Source organism: Pseudonaja textilis, chromosome 2, assembly GCF_049901715.1.
Source record: "Pseudonaja textilis isolate UNSWEBS1 chromosome 2, rPseTex1.2, whole genome shotgun sequence".
Taxonomy (NCBI): domain Eukaryota; kingdom Metazoa; phylum Chordata; class Lepidosauria; order Squamata; family Elapidae; genus Pseudonaja; species Pseudonaja textilis.
The window spans coordinates 1,483,371-1,500,817 of NC_141991.1; the positions used below are offsets into that span (position 1 = coordinate 1,483,371).

The 17,447-nt window shown below is 39.7% G+C and overlaps 6 protein-coding genes across 11 annotated transcripts in view; all 6 read right to left on the reverse strand.

The window, feature by feature from the left end:
• Nucleotides 1-3,330, reverse strand: part of LOC113451464 (uncharacterized) — a 31,933-nt gene extending 28,603 nt beyond the window's left edge. Inside the window, exon 1 of the mRNA XM_087927831.1 lies at nucleotides 3,263-3,330. The gene's annotated coding sequence lies outside the window, so the exon portion shown is untranslated. The remainder of the gene's footprint in view (nucleotides 1-3,262) is intronic.
• Nucleotides 1-3,332, reverse strand: part of LOC113451456 (uncharacterized) — a 47,496-nt gene extending 44,164 nt beyond the window's left edge. Inside the window, exon 1 of the mRNA XM_087928371.1 lies at nucleotides 3,263-3,332. The gene's annotated coding sequence lies outside the window, so the exon portion shown is untranslated. The remainder of the gene's footprint in view (nucleotides 1-3,262) is intronic.
• LOC113451459 (uncharacterized) overlaps nucleotides 1-3,393 on the reverse strand; it is a 126,837-nt gene extending 123,444 nt beyond the window's left edge. Inside the window, exon 1 of one of the 3 annotated variants that reach the window (XM_087928423.1) lies at nucleotides 3,263-3,393. The gene's annotated coding sequence lies outside the window, so the exon portion shown is untranslated. The remainder of the gene's footprint in view (nucleotides 1-3,262) is intronic. The other 2 variants (XM_087928426.1, XM_087928425.1) reach the window with 2 other exon arrangements.
• On the reverse strand, nucleotides 263-15,692 carry LOC148126527 (uncharacterized). Its single transcript, XM_087928472.1, is given in 4 exon segments — nucleotides 263-844; nucleotides 846-2,126; nucleotides 9,361-11,347; nucleotides 15,472-15,692. Coding segments are annotated over 3 exon segments (3,171 nt in total). The 5' UTR covers nucleotides 11,152-11,347; nucleotides 15,472-15,692; the 3' UTR covers nucleotides 263-745.
• LOC113454189 (uncharacterized) overlaps nucleotides 5,490-17,447 on the reverse strand; it is a 94,835-nt gene continuing 82,877 nt past the window's right edge. For all 4 annotated transcript variants that reach the window (XM_087928083.1, XM_087928088.1, XM_087928084.1 and 1 more), the window contains one exon: nucleotides 5,490-8,801. The gene's annotated coding sequence lies outside the window, so the exon portion shown is untranslated. The remainder of the gene's footprint in view (nucleotides 8,802-17,447) is intronic.
• Nucleotides 5,490-17,447, reverse strand: part of LOC113454017 (uncharacterized) — an 81,641-nt gene continuing 69,683 nt past the window's right edge. Inside the window, exon 3 of the transcript XR_015742468.1 lies at nucleotides 5,490-6,362. The gene's annotated coding sequence lies outside the window, so the exon portion shown is untranslated. The remainder of the gene's footprint in view (nucleotides 6,363-17,447) is intronic.

Below are 17,447 nucleotides of genomic sequence, written 5' to 3' on the forward strand. Positions count from 1 at the left end.
GCCCTGCCAGCCAACTAATCTGCATAGGCATATTTTCAGGTTCTCCAATTGACATCTGGAATGTCATAGCACCTGGCAAGCCACCTTCCCGTTTAACCTAAGACTGGAACTTGTGGTTTCCATCCAGTCCTTGACTCTTATACCGGATTTTTCAATATAATTTATATTCATAATTTTAAACAGATTAAAAACAAAAATGAATGAAAACATCAAATACAAGAAAATAGAAAAGTGTAAAAAAAAAGACAGAAATAGAGAGAAGTTACTTCCAATCTCCTTTACAATAATTATAATTAGAAATACAAAATTACTTCTTACTCTATGGTTACAAAAACTCTCTTTTCTATTACCTGTTTTTTTTTTATAATCACAACTGTAAATGATAACTTCATTTTTTGTTGTGTTTCACACAAATCTCTAATCTCTAACTTCCAATCAGTAATTAATGTAGAGAATGTCTTCTCTCCAATTGAGGAAATCAATATAGTTGTCTCTGATAATTCCATCATTTTCACCAACCATTCCTCTATTGTGGTTAAACTTGAATCTTTGGTGTACGTAATACAGTTAATCTTTGACAATAGGAGTTGAAATTTTGATCCCAGGACAAGGGTCCTCGACCACCGGGCTGCAGAAGTGGGAGGCAAGCGTGGACATATGCGTGCAACTCCACTTGCACAAGAGGTAAGGAACTTCAGAAAGAGCTTGGAGCTCCCAACGCAGATCCCCTCCCTCATGTTCAATATTAAGTAAGACATGTTTGATTAAAAAGAATGTGGCAAGACATTAAAACAGTCAATTCCTCAGCTGAGCTTGCAATGAGAGATGAGAAATGAAATTCAAGAATCCTCTACATACGTCAAATTTTGTCTTATGTGGAATTTCTTATGGGTGATAAAGGAGGAATTTTGTGAGAAACACTGTCCACAATCTGGGCATTTAAATGGTTTCTCCCCTGTGTGTATCCTTACATGGTTTATGAGGCTAGACTGAGCACTAAAATCTTTCCCACAATCTGGACACTCATACGGTTTCTCTCCAGTGTGAGTCCTCCAGTGCATCACCAAATCGGAATTCCGAATGAAACTTTTCCCACACTCCAGACACTCATACGGTTTTTCTCCTGTGTGAGTTCTCTGGTGTATCACTAGAGCAGAATTCCAATGGAAAGTCTTACCACAATCCAGACACTGATATGGTTTGTTCCCAGTGTGAGTTCTCTGGTGTACCACAAGGTTAGAATTACGATAGAAACTTTTCCCACAATCAGGACATTGATATGGTTTTTCGCCTGTGTGAGTTCTCTGGTGTTCCACCAGGTGGGAATTCCGACTGAAACTTTTCCCACAATCCAGGCACTCATACGGTTTTTCTCCCGTGTGAATCCTCTGGTGTATCACGAGATCTGAATTCCAATTGAAACCTTTCCCACAATCTGGACACTCATATGGTTTATCTCCTGTATGAGCCTTTTGATGTAAGAGCAGGTTAGAATTTCTACTAAAAGCTTTTCCACAATCTGGACACTCATATGGTTTTTCTCTCGAGTGAGTTCTCTGGTGTAAAAGTAGGGTGGAATTTTCCTTGAAACTTTTCCCACAATCCAGACATTCATATGGTTTCTCACCAGTATGTGTCCTTTGGTGTATCACCAGCTTGGAATTCTGCTGGAAACTTTTCCCACAATCTGGACACTCATATGGTTTCTCTCCTGTGTGAGTCCTTTGGTGCATCATAAGATTGGCATTCTGACTGAAACTTTTCCCACAATACAGACACTCATATGGTTTCTCTCCTGTATGAGTCCTCTGGTGTATTACCAGGTTGGCATTCTGACTGAACTTTTTCCCACAAAACAGACACTCATATGGTTTATCTCCTGTATGAATCCTCTGGTGTATCATCAGATTGAAATTTTTACTGAAACGTTTCCCACACTCTAGACACACATACGGTTTCTCTCCTGTGTGTGTCCTCTGGTGTATCACCAGGTCAGAATTCTGAGTGAAACTTTTCCCACAATCAGGACAATCAAAAGGTTTCTCCCCAGTGTGAGTTTTCTTATGTCTGACCAGGTTTGTGCGTGTGCTAAACCTTTTGTCACAGTGGGAGCACTGGTAGAATTTCTCTTCAGTGTGGGTGCTGCCATGAGGAAGTTGTTCTGAGTAAAGCGTTTGCCACATTCTAAGCATTTTTGCGTATTTTTTGCGGTGTGGATCCCCTCATGCATAATGAGCTGTGATCGGCAATCTGTTTTTCCCCACAATAGACAGACTGGGTTTTTTTTCCAACACTGATGATCTTGGATTCTTCAGGAGGTTAAAAAATATTTCTAATTTCTAACTAGTGGGGCTTTGATTCAAGCCCCTCTGGAATCCAGGGTGCTCTTCTTGGCATCTTTTTGTCTACAAGATTCATATTAATGAATTAGTTTCATTGTGGGTTTAAAAAATGGATGCACAACCTGTGAAAACAGCAAAAAAGAAAAGAAACCTTTATATATTACCATGAAAAAGCAAAACATATAAAAATGCTGGTTTAACCTCTAACATTAAAGACAATTTATTTGGCATATATAGAGAACTAGCAGGATCCAAGTACAAATATCAATTCATATATCCAATCATGAAATTCTCTTTTTGGTTTAGGTAAATCATAACATTATTAGCATTGCAAATTGATATAAAATTTACCTGAAAACACTGAAGATTGTACCATCCACATATATGCACGAAGAAATACACATCTATGAATTTATGGATAAAGAAAATCTATGTATATTTCCCTGTGCAATAAATCTATGTGTATTTCCCTGTGCAGTAGTAGATTTGCTCAGACTTTTTGATCTCATTTTGAAAAGGTGGGTTCCTTAACAGGTGAAATGGTGCCCAAAGCCTCTGCAGATTTAAACCATCCGTTTTTGCCCATGAAACTCCTCACTTGCCAGGAAAGCAACATGTCAATAAAATGAATCAACGGGTCATAAAAGGAATCAAGGGTTACGTGAAGGTGATTAAGAAACATGAAAGATATATAAAGATTTCTTCAATGAAATTCCCCAAATCTCCCATTTGGGGAAAATCACAGGAGGTAGTTTTAAGTCGTGCAGCCCCAGAGGAATAAAATTCGGGGAGGGGAAGAATATACAGCACCAGCCCCACATGTTTCACCCTCGTTGCTTCCTCTCCTGCTTCCCCGCCGTGGAGGAACCCAAAGGGCCGGACTTGCTCCCGGCTTCTCCTCCGACCTGCCCTCCACTCACCTCCCAGGAGCCGCTTCGACCCCTTCAAGCAGCACAAGAGGCTCCGCCGACGCCACCAGCCTCCCATGGCTGAGCCGGAAGAGGAAGTTCCTCTGTCCTTCTCCTCTACATCCTCTCTAGCAGCCCACTACTTTATCGTTTCAACTCCTTCCAACTCAAGCCCCCACCCGCACATCAACAAAGCAAAGCGCATCAACGTGCATCAACGTGCCTCCCATCCCTGTTTTTATTTTTCTTATATGTATCCATGTATTTATAACTATGTTTTTACTTATTTATCTTGTAAGCAATTGACAAACTAAATAAAATAAAATAAAATTCACTGCTTTCTTTCGGAGCGAGGGTTCCCTCTTTGCAGAGCGCCATATAGCGACATAAGGTCCGTTCGTTCTGTTTCTACTCTTAAGTCGTTTGTTACTTTTATTGTCAGAGTACATGTGTATAATGAGATTGGCTGAGCCTCCCTCATGCATCCCTCCCCCAACACAACTCACATGAGGACAGGAGTCCCTAACCCACTCCCGATCGTATTACACTATGAGACCTCTTTGCACAACGCACTAGCCCCACAAGTCTATCATACTATGCAAGATATTTTCATTGATTCCGTGCCATCAAGTCTTATTCGACCCCACCCCCAAGCGATAGCTTTTGTCCATGGGCATCTTACCCCACATCTTTTCTTTCAGGTCCCCCGAAGAGGGCACTCATCTCCCCCTAAAGCTGAGCCCGAAGCTTCATTTCCAATAAGCAGCAACTAAACCAAAGGAACCTGCCTTTGTGGGGAGTGATGTGCAAACAGGCAGCGAGAAAGGGCAGAATACCTTATGCCACTAGACTCGAAATTCTAGACCTAGAAAACTTAGAACTGCTCCTCCTTCAGTCCGATCTAAGTATAATATATAAAATCATACATTGAAACGTCCTACCTGTCAATGAATACTTCAGCTTCAACCATAACAACGCAAGAGCAAACAATAGATACAAACTCAAGGTTAACTGCACCAAACTTGATTGCAGGAAATACGACTTCAGCAACAGAGTGGTCAATGTCTGGAATACTCTACCTGACTCTGGTTTCTTCCCCAAATCCCCAAAACTTTAACCTTAGACTGTCTACTATTGACCTCACCCCTTTCCTAAGAGGTCTGTAGGGTGTGTGCATCAGCGCACCAACGTGCCTACCATCCCTGTCCTATTGTTTCTTTTGTTTTTTTTTATTTTTCTTATATGTATCCGTGTATTCATAACTATGCTTTTACTTATACCTATTATCTTGTAAGCAATTGACAATAAATAAATAAAATAAATAAAGGGCATCTCCTTTGGGGCCAGTGAAGATTGTTCTAGCCAGTTTGTTTGTGTGTAAATGCAGGCTAACTCCTGAAAGCCTGCCTCTGCAAATGGGTGAAGCTGTAAGAATGAAGTTTTGAGTCTATTTAAGATTCTTCAGAAGTTTAGCAGGTGCTGCACCTTAAAAGTTCATGAGGTTCTTGTTTGTGTTTGCAGCCCGAAACCATTACCAGCTTCATCCTATTAATGGAATGAAATATGAGACAAACCTTGAAGCGCCCACCCACATTGCTTCCAGATCAGATCTGGGAAGAAAATACCATCTCCCTATTTATATTATTGTATTGTATTGTATTGTATTGTATTGTATTGTATTGTATTGTATTGTATTGTATTGTATTGTATTGTATTGTATTGTATTGTATTGTATTGTATTGTATTGTATTGTATTGTATAAATCTGTATTATTGCATTGCCTAGAATTCTAGATAATTTTGTAATCTTTGAAAGCTTATGTAACACAGGAGAAATACCAGAGTATTGTAAAATAACTGATGTGATTCCAAACTACAAAAGAGGGAGCGGGAAACGATCCAGGAAATTATAGGCTAATCAGCTTGACATCAATACCTGGTAAAATCCTGAAAAAATAAAATGAGGCAGAGAATTTGTGAGAACCTATAAACAAGCAAGCTGATTTACTAGAAGACAGCATAGGTTTGTTAGAAAGAGATCTTGCCAAGCAAACCTCGCCTTTTTTATTTAAGCAATTAAATTACATCAGCAAAATGCTGTGCAGATAGTATACTTGGATTTCAGCAAGCTATTTGACGAATCTTTATGGAAAATGAAAGATGTAGAAATGGAGGCAGAGAGACTCAGAGCAATTCAGTGCTTGTAGTCAGACATGGAATTTGGAAAAAAAAATCAAAAATTGGAAAGAATAAAACAATTCTTTATTGGCCGTGTGTTTTGGACATACAATGAAATGGTCTCTGGTGCATACACTTTCAATATACATAAACAGTGATAGTCATAGATCATACATCATAAAACAATGATTAATCATAAGATACAACAATAATTGATCAGATAATATCCTGATAGGAGAAGGTAGTAGGAAAGATGGCAAGGATAAGATGACAAGGATAATAGCAATACAGCAATACCACATGGATAAATATCTTTGGGCAGAAGACAGTGGTGTGGCAGTTGAGTGTTTAGCAGAGTGATGGCACAGGGGAAGAAACTATCTTTGTGTCTAGTTGTTTTTGGCAGGCAATGCTCTATAGGGGCATCCTGGGGGGAAATGTTGAAATGGAATAACCAAAAGCAAGATTGACTAGATAGATTTCTAAACTGAAACACTCTAAGTGACATTTTATTCCAACCGTTCAAGCCTGTTTGCAGGCCAACTGTTCAGCTATTTAATTTAAAATCTGGAACAGTAAAGTGCACAGTGGACCAGAACACACAGTGGTCATTGATTGGTTGGAGAGTGCGGCTTCCTGCATGAGGCAATCTACTTTATGATTGGTTGCTGAGTGTAAAGGGGGCGTTCCCCATTTTCCCGCCTTTTTCTTCTGTGTGCTCTGTATGCTATTCTAAGATTTACCTCAGGATGTAGTGATGTGCCTAACTTATTTGCTCTAAATATAAGATAATAAATAGATTTATATAAAACTACAGTCAGTGTCTCTGTCTTAATTTGTACACCAGCTGCATAATTCCCTCACACCAACTAACCCGGCTATTGGGCAGATTCCAGTCTCTGTTCCCCAAAATGCAGGGTTTGCAGTTATTAGAGCTCCCAAATCTGTCAATTGACATGGAATTCTTTTATATTCTTCTTTGTTGTTTAATGACCCTCTAATCAGAGGTGAGCTGCTACCAGTTCCCACCATTTGGGAAAACCGCTTGTTAATTTTATGGCCAGTTTGCCGAACTGGCAAATCCCATCCCAACTGGCCTTGCCCATGCGTCGAATTTTGGATCACAGGTAAATGCAGGGCCCATGTGGAGGCTCGGTGAGGGTGAAAAACAAGCCTCCTGGAAGTTCCAGAAAGCCAGAAAAGGGACCTGTTTCCAGCCTCTGGAGCCCGGGGAGGTCATTTTTGCCCTCCTGGAGGCTCAAGGAAAGCCTCTGGAGCCCAGGGAGGGCAAAAACTCCCTCCTGCCATACTGCAGGAGCCTGACTAGGCCACAGCCATCATGATCATGCCCACCCAGCAAACGGGCAGAGAACTAGGTGTTAAATTTTTTAAGCCCACTCCTATGCGTAATATATCCCTTGCAGGGTAGAGTCATGGCAACTGAATGCAGCTGAGTGTTTACTTGTCAGATGCCCTTCCTGTCACCAATGCGGAGTTTGCAGCATATATATTTTCATTGTGCCCAGAAAGGTCTGCCTCTACCTAGGATCGAATTCAAGGCCTCCTGATTGTAAGGCGAGAGCTCCACCTGTAGGCCACTGCACCACTCACCTGGAATTCTTTTATCTTTTTTCATATTTCACAGGAAAACCCATTCTCACTTTGGAAAGCCAAATAGATATATTTTACTTCCATCTCTTCAAGAAGGCACATTATACAAAACCGAGAACCAGGATGATGTGAATTGATAAGCACACTATTTGACTTACACTAGGAAGGTTCAATTCTCAACTGCAGGTCCATAATAAGCAAGTAGGATTTACCTTTCTCTCTCTTTTGACAAAAGGTTTAGCGAGGAATGAAAAAAAGAAGTACGATGTACAACTCACATTGTTATAGAAAATAAACTATACAAAGTTCAAGGAATCTGGAAGACGAGCAAGTGCAAAAGAAATCAATTGAAATATTTCACCTGCAGGTGAGAAAACCCCGGAGAACAAAAATTATACTGTAGTGGAACAGTCAACAAACATTAGACTTTTCTTTGAAGAAGACATTTCTAGAAATATTTAAAACAGTAATTAAAAAGCATCCACATCTGTATATTGTTTATATTTTAAATGAAATGAAGACATTAAAATTTATTATTTTTCAAACACCCAAAGAATACTTAATGTGCACTTGTCTATCTGCATCCTAATTTGTTATATATGGAAATAACATATGTATTTGCCTGTTACACCTAAGAAAGTATAGAACCAAGGAGACTCCATTTTTGTTCATAATGTGACCTTTTTACAATGATGACTGGTTATATAACAAATATGTACTGTTTTGTAATGTGTTATGTTCTAAAGTAAATGTCAGGTTTTTGGCTGGAACATGGGGTTTTGTAGTTTGGCTTGAGAATTAATGTAAGAGATGCTAGGGTCATTCTGACCTGAACAGAATAGTTAATGATCCACTGTGTTCACAAGAACATAACAGGAAGATGCCATGAGAACAAGGGTGGTTTCCAAAGAAAGGGAAACAGGTGGTATGCGATGGGTATGGCATAGGGAATTACGTAATTGGATAGATTATGAATACAGGAAAGTGGCAGAGACTGTATATTTGAACTTGTATATAAAACCCCAGCCTTCCTGGGAAAGATGTCCTCTGCTATGAGCAGAATTCCCTTTTGCAAAAGCTTAATAATAGAGCTCTTTCATATTATTCACCGTCTCTAAATGTGTTTTGTGATTTTTCTCACATAAGTATATTCACATTTATTTACTTATTAAATTTGTATGTCATCTATCTCACTGTCCCAAGTCATTAAGTTTATGAATTAACTACAGCAAAAAGTTCAGGCTGAGGGGCAATTAAAGCCTATCATGACAAAATTAATGGCTCTCATTAAATAATGTATCTTTAGAAACATTACTGAAGAATGTTAGTATCCTGGAAGGGGCGAGGCAACTATTCTTATTACAGGTATTCCTCAACTTACAATTGAGCCCAAAATTTATGTTACTAAGTAAGACAGTTGTTAAGTGAGTTTTGCTCCATTTTACAACCATTCTTGCCACATTGTTAAATTAGTTGTTAAATTAGTAACACAGTTGTTAAGTGAATCTGGCTTCCCATTAATTTGGCTTGTCAGGTCACAAAAGGGGATCCCATGACCCCAGGACATTGTAACCATCAGTTGCCAAGCATCTGAATGTTGATGCTTCCGTAGTCCTAAGTATGAAAAAGGGTCATGTCACTTATTTCAGTGATGTCGTAACTTTGAATGTCACTAGATGAATGATTGTAAGTTAAGGACTACCAGTATCTTGGAATGGTTATTGCCTTTGCAATACTACATTCTAACCAATGCCCCATGGACTCTTATCTTTCTGTACTATATCGAATTGGATACAATAAAAATGGTTTTGATGCTTTAGGAATATTCTTAATATACAGAGTTATACTTAATTTCTTACTATGCTTTCAGAAAACTCTTGTTAAAATCCTAATTCTCATTTACTGATTCATTGATTTTTGCAAGCAAATCCCCTTGTATCTGAGTATTTCTTCTGGTTGAGTCTCTCATGTCTAAATAAATTTGGCTCTTTGGCTGAAAATAACCCAGCAAGCTGAAAACAAGCAATGCATATCCTTGTGAATTCTTGAACGTTTTCTAAGACCCCATCAGACTTTCCTTCCAATCAGAAAACTGATAGCTTTTCTCCTGTATGAGTCCTCTTGTCTTTAACAATAATAGAGTTGTGACTGAAACATTGACCAGTTTGGGCATCTGAATGGCTTCTAATAGGTGTGTAAACTGATATGATTTATTAGATTATCATTAGACCTACTGATTCAAAGGGCTCCTCTTCTGAGTCAGTTCCCTATTATTCCACCAGGTGGGAATTCCAACTGAAACTTTCCACACAATTTGGGCACTCATCCTATGTGAATCCTCTGGTGTCTCACCAGGTCAGAATACCAACTGAAAGCTTTCCCACAATCTGGACATTCATGGGGTTTCTCTCCTGTGTGAGTCCTTTGGTGTTTCACAAGGTTACAGTTATGACTGAAACTTTTCTGACAAACTGGACATTCATATGGTTTCTCCCCTGTGTGAGACCTCTGGTGTTGCACAAGGCTGGAATTATAACTGAAACTTTTCCCACAAACTGGACACTCATATGGTTTTTCTCCTGTGTGAGTCCTCTGGTGCATTATTAGGGTAGAATTCTGACTGAAACTCTTCCCACAATATGGACACTCATAGGGTTTCTCTCCTGTGTGAGTCCTCATGTGTGCCACTAGGGCAGAATTAAGACTGAAATTTTTCTGACAATCTGGACACTCATATGGTTTCTCTCCTGTGTGAATCCTCTGGTGTATCACCAGGTTGGAATTTCGATTAAAACCTTTCCCACAGTCTAGACACTCATACGGTTTCTGTCTCATGTGAGTCTTCTGGTGTACCACCAGGTTGGAATTCTGCTGGAAACTTTTATCACAATCCGGACACTTATAGGGTTTCTCCCCTGTGTGAGTCCTCTGGTGTATCACCAGATGGGCATTCTGACTGAAACTTTTCCCACAAACTGGACACTGATACGGTTTTTCTCCTGTGTGAGTCCTCTGGTGTATTACCAGCTTGGAATTCCGAGTGAATCTTTTCCCACACTCTGGACACTGATACAGTTTCTCTCCCATGTGAGTCATCTGGTGTTTCACAAAGTCAGAATTGTGACTAAAACTTTTCCCACAGTCTGGACACTGATATGGTTTTCCTCCTGTGTGAGTCCTCTGATGTATCACCAGGTTGGAATTCTTACTGAAACATTTCCAACACACTGAACACTCATATGGTTTCTCTCCTGTGTGAATCCTCTGGTGTATCACCAGGTTGGAATTCTTACTGAAACATTTCCCACACACTGAACACTCATATGGTTTCTCTCCTGTGTGAGTCCTCTGGTGTATGACCAAGCTGGAATTCTGCTGGAAACTTTTGCCACAATCCGGACACTCATATGGTTTCTCCCCCGTGTGAGTCCTCTGGTGTATCACCAGGCAAGAGTTCTGACTGAAACTTTTCCCACAGTATAGACACTCATATGGCTTCTCTCCTGTGTGAATCCTCTGGTGTTTCACAAGGTTAGAATTATTATTAAAACTTTTTCCACAATCTGGACACTCATACGGTTTCTCCCCAGTGTGTGTTCTCTGGTGTACAACCAAGTAGGAATTATGACTAAAGCTTTTCCCACAATCTGGACACTCATATGGTTTCTCTCCTGTATGAGTTCTCTGATGTATCACCAAGTTGGAATTCTTACTGAAACATTTACCACAATCCAAACACTCATATGGTTTCTCCCCTGTGTGAGTTCTCTGATGTATCACCAGGTTGGAATTCTGCTGGAAACTTTTCCCACAATCCGAACACTCATATGGTTTCTCCCCAGTATGAGTCCTTTGGTGTGTCACCAGGTTGGAATTCTGACTGAAACGTTTCCCGCACTCTGGACACTCAAATGGTTTCTCTCCAGTGTGTGTCCTCTTATGTATCACCAGGTGGGCATGCTTACTAAACCTTTTGGCACAATGTGAGCATTGATAAGGCTTTTCTCCAGTATGGGTAATTTTATGCTCAAGAAGTTGGGAGGTGTAGTGAAAGACTTTTCCACATTCGGAGCATTTGTATGGTTTTTCACCAGTGTGGATCCTCTGATGCATAATCAGCTCTGACTTGCAATCTCGGCTTTTCTGACAATATGAGTATCTGTGGAGCTTTTCCACCACTAATAGTCTTAGATTTTTGAGGAGGTCAAAAATATTTGTGATCTCTTCTTGGATGGTTCAAGCTGTTTGTTTCTTCACAGGTTGAGGCCTGCATTATTGTCTGGAATAAGCGCCTTCTCTCTACAGTCTTCTAGAATCCATATGGGTTAATATAAAAGGAAAGAAAAAATATATTGCTATAAGAATATGCTACAGGCCACCCAACCAAGCAAAAGAAATAGATGAACTCCTTGCTAAACAATTAACAATTGTATGTAGGAAACATACCACAGGAGTAATGGGAGACTTTAACTACCCCGATATCAACTGGGAGATAAATTCAGCAACAAGTGAGGAATCAGACAGATTCCTAACCAACTTAGCTGGCAACTTTGTCAGCCAAAAGGTAGAGGAGGAAGAAAAAACTATACTGGACCAAATTCATATTAATAAAAAAAAGTGATAGAAAGAATTGAAGCTGCTGGAACCTTGGGTGAAAGTTACCATGTCATATAATACAAGCTGTGTCTTAAACTAGAAGAGTTGATTTTAACAAACTCAGATAGACCAAAGCAAAATTTCATGGATAACAATCCTGAAGGGAAAAACAACTAACAAAAAGTCCCACACAGTATCACTAAAAAAGAAAAACAAGAAATTCAAGACCAAATCAGAATTATGTCACAAAGACCTCTCTGATAAACTGAAAGACAAAAAGGATAAGTACAAAAAATTGAAAGAGGGACACATAACTAAGGCAGAATATCAGCAGATAGCCTGAGTCTGCAAAGATGAATTCCGGAAAGCAAAGGCTCAGAATGAACACAGACTTGCAACAAAAGTCAAAGACAATTTTAAAAAGTTACTTTCACCATATAAATAACAAAAAAAGTCAAGGAAACAGTTCACTAAAGAGTGAAGATGGCAAGGAAGTAACAGGCGGGAGAGAGAAAGCAGAGTAGTATTCTTTGCATCAGTCTTCACACAAAAGGAAACTATTGCCCAACCTACCAAAAATATAACTGTAAAAGACTAGAAATAAAAATTAAAATAAGTAAGAAAATGATACTAATACCTGTCTGACCTTGATAAATATAAATCACCTGATGGGTTACAGCCCAGAGTTCTGAAAAAGCTGGTAGATGTCATCTCAGAACCATTGTATCATATCTTTAAAAAAAATCTTCGAACACTGGGGAACTATCAGAGGTTCGGAAAAGAGTGATGTGGTTCCCATTTTCAGAAAAAGAAAAAGAATAGACCCAGGAAACTACAGACCAATCAGCCTAAAATCAATATTACAAATTACAGATAATTCAGAGTTGGAAGGGACTTTGTAGGTCATCTAGTCTAACCCCCTGCCCAAACGGGAGATCCTACACCATTTCTGACAAATGGCAGTCCAATCTCTTCTTGAATGTCTCAACTGATGGCGCTCCCACAACTTCTGAGGGCAAGCTGTTCCATTGGTTGATTGTTCTCACTGTCAGAAAGTTTTTCCTTATTTCCAGGTTAAATCTCTCCTTGTTCAGTTTCCATCCATTATTCCTTGTCTGGCCTATAGGAGCTTTAGAAAATAGCTTGACTCCTTCCTCCCTGTGGCAGCCTCTCAAATATTGGAAGACCGCTATCATGTCTCCCCTGGTCCTTCTCTTTATACTAGACTAGCCAAGCCCAGTTTCTGCAACCGTTCCGTTATATGTTTTAGCCTCCAGTTCCCATAATCATCCTGGTTGCTCTTCTCTGTACTATTTCTAAAGTCTCAACATCTTTTTATAATGTGGTGACCAAAACTGGATGCAGTACTTTAGGTGTGGTCTTACTAAGGCTTTATAGAGTTCCCTTGATCTTGATTGTATCCCTCTGTTAATACATCTTAGGATTGCATTAGCTTTTTTGGCGGCTGCTGCACACTTCTGGCTCATATTTAGCTGGTTGTCCGCTAAGACTCCAAGATCCCTCTCACAGTTACTGCTATTGAGCTTGGTTTCCCCCAGTCTATATGTGTACTTTTGGTTTTTCTTGCCTAAGTGTAGGACTTTACTTTTCTCTATACTGAACTTCATTTTATTAAATATGGCCCAGTGTGCTAGTCTGTCAAGATCCATCTGGATCTTGAGCTTATCTTCTTGGGTGTTAGCTATTTCTGCCAGCTTAGTATCATCAACAAATTTGGTAAGTTCCCCTTCTATTCCCTCATCTAAGTCTATAATGAGAATATTGAAGAGTATTGGGCCTAAGACGGAACCTTGTGGCACCCCACTGCTTACTTCCCTCCATGTAGACTTAGACCCATTAAGGACTACTCATTGAGTCGGTTTGCCAGCCAGTTGCAAATCGATCTAGTGGTGGTGCTATCTATTCCACATTTTTTTAGCTTACTAAGAAGTAGGTTGTGGTCTACTTTATTGAATGCCTTGCTGAAATCTAAATATATTATTATGTCCACAGTATTTTGCTGGTCTACTAATTTAGTCACTATGTCGAAGAATGAAATAAGATTGGTTTGTCATGATCTGTTTTTAACAAACCGATGCTGATTGCTAGTTATTACTTTACTTGTTTCTACATGTTGGCAGATCTGTTTTTTATTATCTTTTCCAGTATCTTCCCGGTATTGATGTTAGGCTGATTGGTATATAGTTTCCTGGGTCTGTTTTTTTTTCTTCCTTTTTTGAAGATGGGAACCACATCTGCTCTTTTCCAGTCCTCTGGTAGTTCCCCAGTGCTCCAGGATTTTTAAAAGATATGGTGCAGTGGTTCTGAGATGACCTCTGCCAGCTCCTTTAAAACTCTGGGATATAATCCATCAGGCCCCAGTGATTTGTTTTCATCAAGATCAGATAGGTATTCTCTTACTATTGTTTTGCTTATTTTAACTTTTATTTCTGGTCTGTCTTTTACAGTTATGTTTTTGGTGGGTTGAGCTATAGTTTCTTTTTGCGTAAAGACCGATGCAAAGAATGAGTTAAGCAGTTCTGCTTTCTCTCTGTTGCCTGTTACTTCCTTGCCATATTCTCTCTTTAGTGGACCGACTGCTTCCTTGATTTTTTTCTTGTTATTTATGTTGGAAGAAACTTTTTTTATTATCTTTGACTTTTGTTGCAAGTCTTTGTTCATTCTGAGCCTTTGCTATCCTGACTTCGTCTTTGCAGATTCTGGCTATCTGCTGATATTCTGCCTTAGTTGTATGTCCTTCTTTCCATTTTTTGTACTTGTCCTTCTTTTCTTTCAATTTGCCAAAGAGATCTTTGTGTAGCCATGCTGGTTTCTTCTTGGATTTCTTGTTTTTCTTTCTCTATTGTGCTGGTCTGGGCTTCTATGATCATACTTTTTAGAGTTTCCCAAGATTCTTGAGTTGTTTTCCCCTTTAGGATTTTCATCCATGGAATCTTTCCCAAGTTCTCTCTGAATTTATTGAAATCAGCTCTTTAAAATCCAAGACTCTGGTGTCATTACGTTCTTTTCCTTTTGTTTGTGTTATGTTGAATTCTAGTATGACATGGTCACTCTCACCCAAGGTTCCTGCAGTTTCAAGTCCCTCTATCAGTTCTTCTCTGTTTGTACGAATAAAGTCCAGTATGGCTGTCCCTCTAGTTTCACCCTCTACCTTTTGGACAACAAAGTTGTCAGCTAGGTTGGTTAGGAACTTATTTGATTTCTCACTTGGTGCAGAATTAGTTTTCCAATTGATATCAGGATAATTGAAGTCTCCCATTACTATTGTTGTGTGTTTCCTGCATATGTTTGTTCGTTGGCTGGCAAAAAGGACATCTATTTTTTCTGCTTGATTGGGCAGCCTATAATATATGCCTATGGCCATGTCATTCTTTTTTTCTTTTATATTGACCCATATGCATTCTAGGTGGTTTTCATCTTTGGTTTCATGCATTTCTGTAGCAATATAGTGGTCCTTTACATACAGTGCAACTCCACCTCCTCTTTTATGGGGTCTGGTTTTTGTGAATAGTTTGTATCCTTCTACCAGTATATTCCAGTCAAGGGTTTCATCCCACCAAGTTTCTGTTATTCCAACGATATCATATTTACCTTCATGTATTTGTAGTTTGAGTTCACCCTGTTTGTTCCCCAAACTTTGTGCATTTGTATATAGGCACTTGAGATCTTTATGTCTGACACTGTGTTTACTGTCTACGTAACCTGTGCTGTGCCTGCCTGTCCCTACTTTCTTGCCACCTGTTTTATTAGTGCACATGGTATGGCACTCACCATTAAATGCTTGGTTTTGGTTGGCATCAAGGTTGATAATCTTACCTGCACAATCATCTATTTTGCATGCACTGGTATCCTTATTAGTTTTAGGTTGCTGGGGACAGAGATGTTCTGAATCCATTAATTCTCTGTTCCCGCTGTTCAGTTTAAATGTTTATCCAGGAAATCTGTGAATTTAATGCCAAGTAACTCAGTCCCTTTCTTTGATGGATGCAAACCATCTCTTTTGTATAGTTTTTCATTGGACCAGCTGGAAAGATATCTGGAAAATACTGGAAAAAAATAATTAAAAAAACAGATCTGTGAATATCTATAAAAAAAATTATAACTAATAGCCAGCACAAGTTTACTAAAAACATATCATGCCAAACCAATCTTATTTCATCCTTTGACAAAGTGTCTAAATTAGTAGACCAGCGACAAAGTAGACCACAACCTACTTACTTCTTGGTAAGCTAGAAAAACGGGCGCTTCGGAGGAGCTGCGCCGACAGGAAAAGCCACCCTGCCGGCTTCTTTGAAGCTGTTTCTTCCTGGGCTGGTGGAGGAGCGAAAGAGCGACTGAGAGAGGAACGAGGCGGGAGGAAACCGAAGCCGCTGAGCCGGAGAGCAGGACAGGCTTTGGTTGCTTCCTCCCTCCCCTTCTTTCATTTGTGTCCTTGATCCCTGATCCCAGCAGCATTCACCGAAGGCGAAGAAAGCCGCCATTTTTATTTTATTTTTATTTTCTTTGCGGCCCGGTACCAAATGATCCACGGACCGGTGGTTGGGGACCCCTGCCTTAAAGGAACACAGGGAGGGAAGTAAGCAGTGGAGTACCACAAGGTTTTGTCTTAAGCCCAGTACTCTTCAATATCTTCATAAATTGAGTACTCATCAAATTTGCAGATGACACCTAGCTGGTAGGAACAGCCAACACCCCAGAAGACAAACTCAGGATCCAAAAAGATTTTGACAGACTTGAACAATGGGCTCCATCCAACAAAATGAAATTTAATGAAAAGATTTACATCTGGGCAGAACAGATTAGGTGAAGAACAATAACTGTGAAAGGACCTTGGTGTCTTAGTGGACTATCACTATCATAGAGGCTGCCACAAAGAGGGGGTCAAATTATTTTCCAAAGCATCAAAAGACAAGAAACAATGGATCGAAATTAATCAAAGAGAGAATCAACCTGGAATTAAGGAGAACCTTCCTAAAGATGAGGTTTGCATGTTTAAATGCAAGATTTAAAGTACCGGTTTTGCCTATGAACTTTCCCTTGCAAACGAAACAAGACACTCAAAAAAAAAAAAAAAACCACGCGGCGGAATCAACCCTAAAGTGACCGTAGAGTTGAAATCTCCCAATCCACAGAACAGGGCAGGCAACTTAAAACCTGCAGCTCGGGGGGAATAAAATTGGGCTGGGGGGAGAATATGCAGGAGACGACATATTTCAGCATAGTTGTTTATCTGCTACTACAAGGTGGAGCGAACCGAAGAGCCCGACTTGCTCCCGGCCTCTCCTCCGACCTGCCCTCCGCTCACCTTCCAGCTGCCGCTTCTTCGACCCAGGAAAAAATGCAACGCGCACCGCGATCCTGATTGAAGTATTGAGAAGCCCGAAGACGACGTTTCTCAGCGCTTCGCCTTTCCATAGTCGCTCTAGAAATTCGAGACTCTATGGTCGCAAATTCCTTTCAGTTCGGCTATAGGCGATGGCTACTGTATTGGCGATCATCCAGGAGCGCTTATTGTCTAACCATAGAGCGCCGTCTAGCCAGCAATGGCTAGATCGTCCGAGCTCTAGCTTCCTAAGATTACCTCTGTGCTTGCTGGCTCCTAAAAGTTATTTTTTATTTTATTTTTGGGCGCAGCCCCTAAATGATTAACAGCCTGCCATCTTTATATTATTAATAGAATAATACAGGACAAAACTTGGAAGTGTCTATTTATTTATTGATTTATCAAAAGCTTACAATATAACAGAAACAAGAATAACCATCAGTTTAAATACAAGAAATAGGAGCTAATA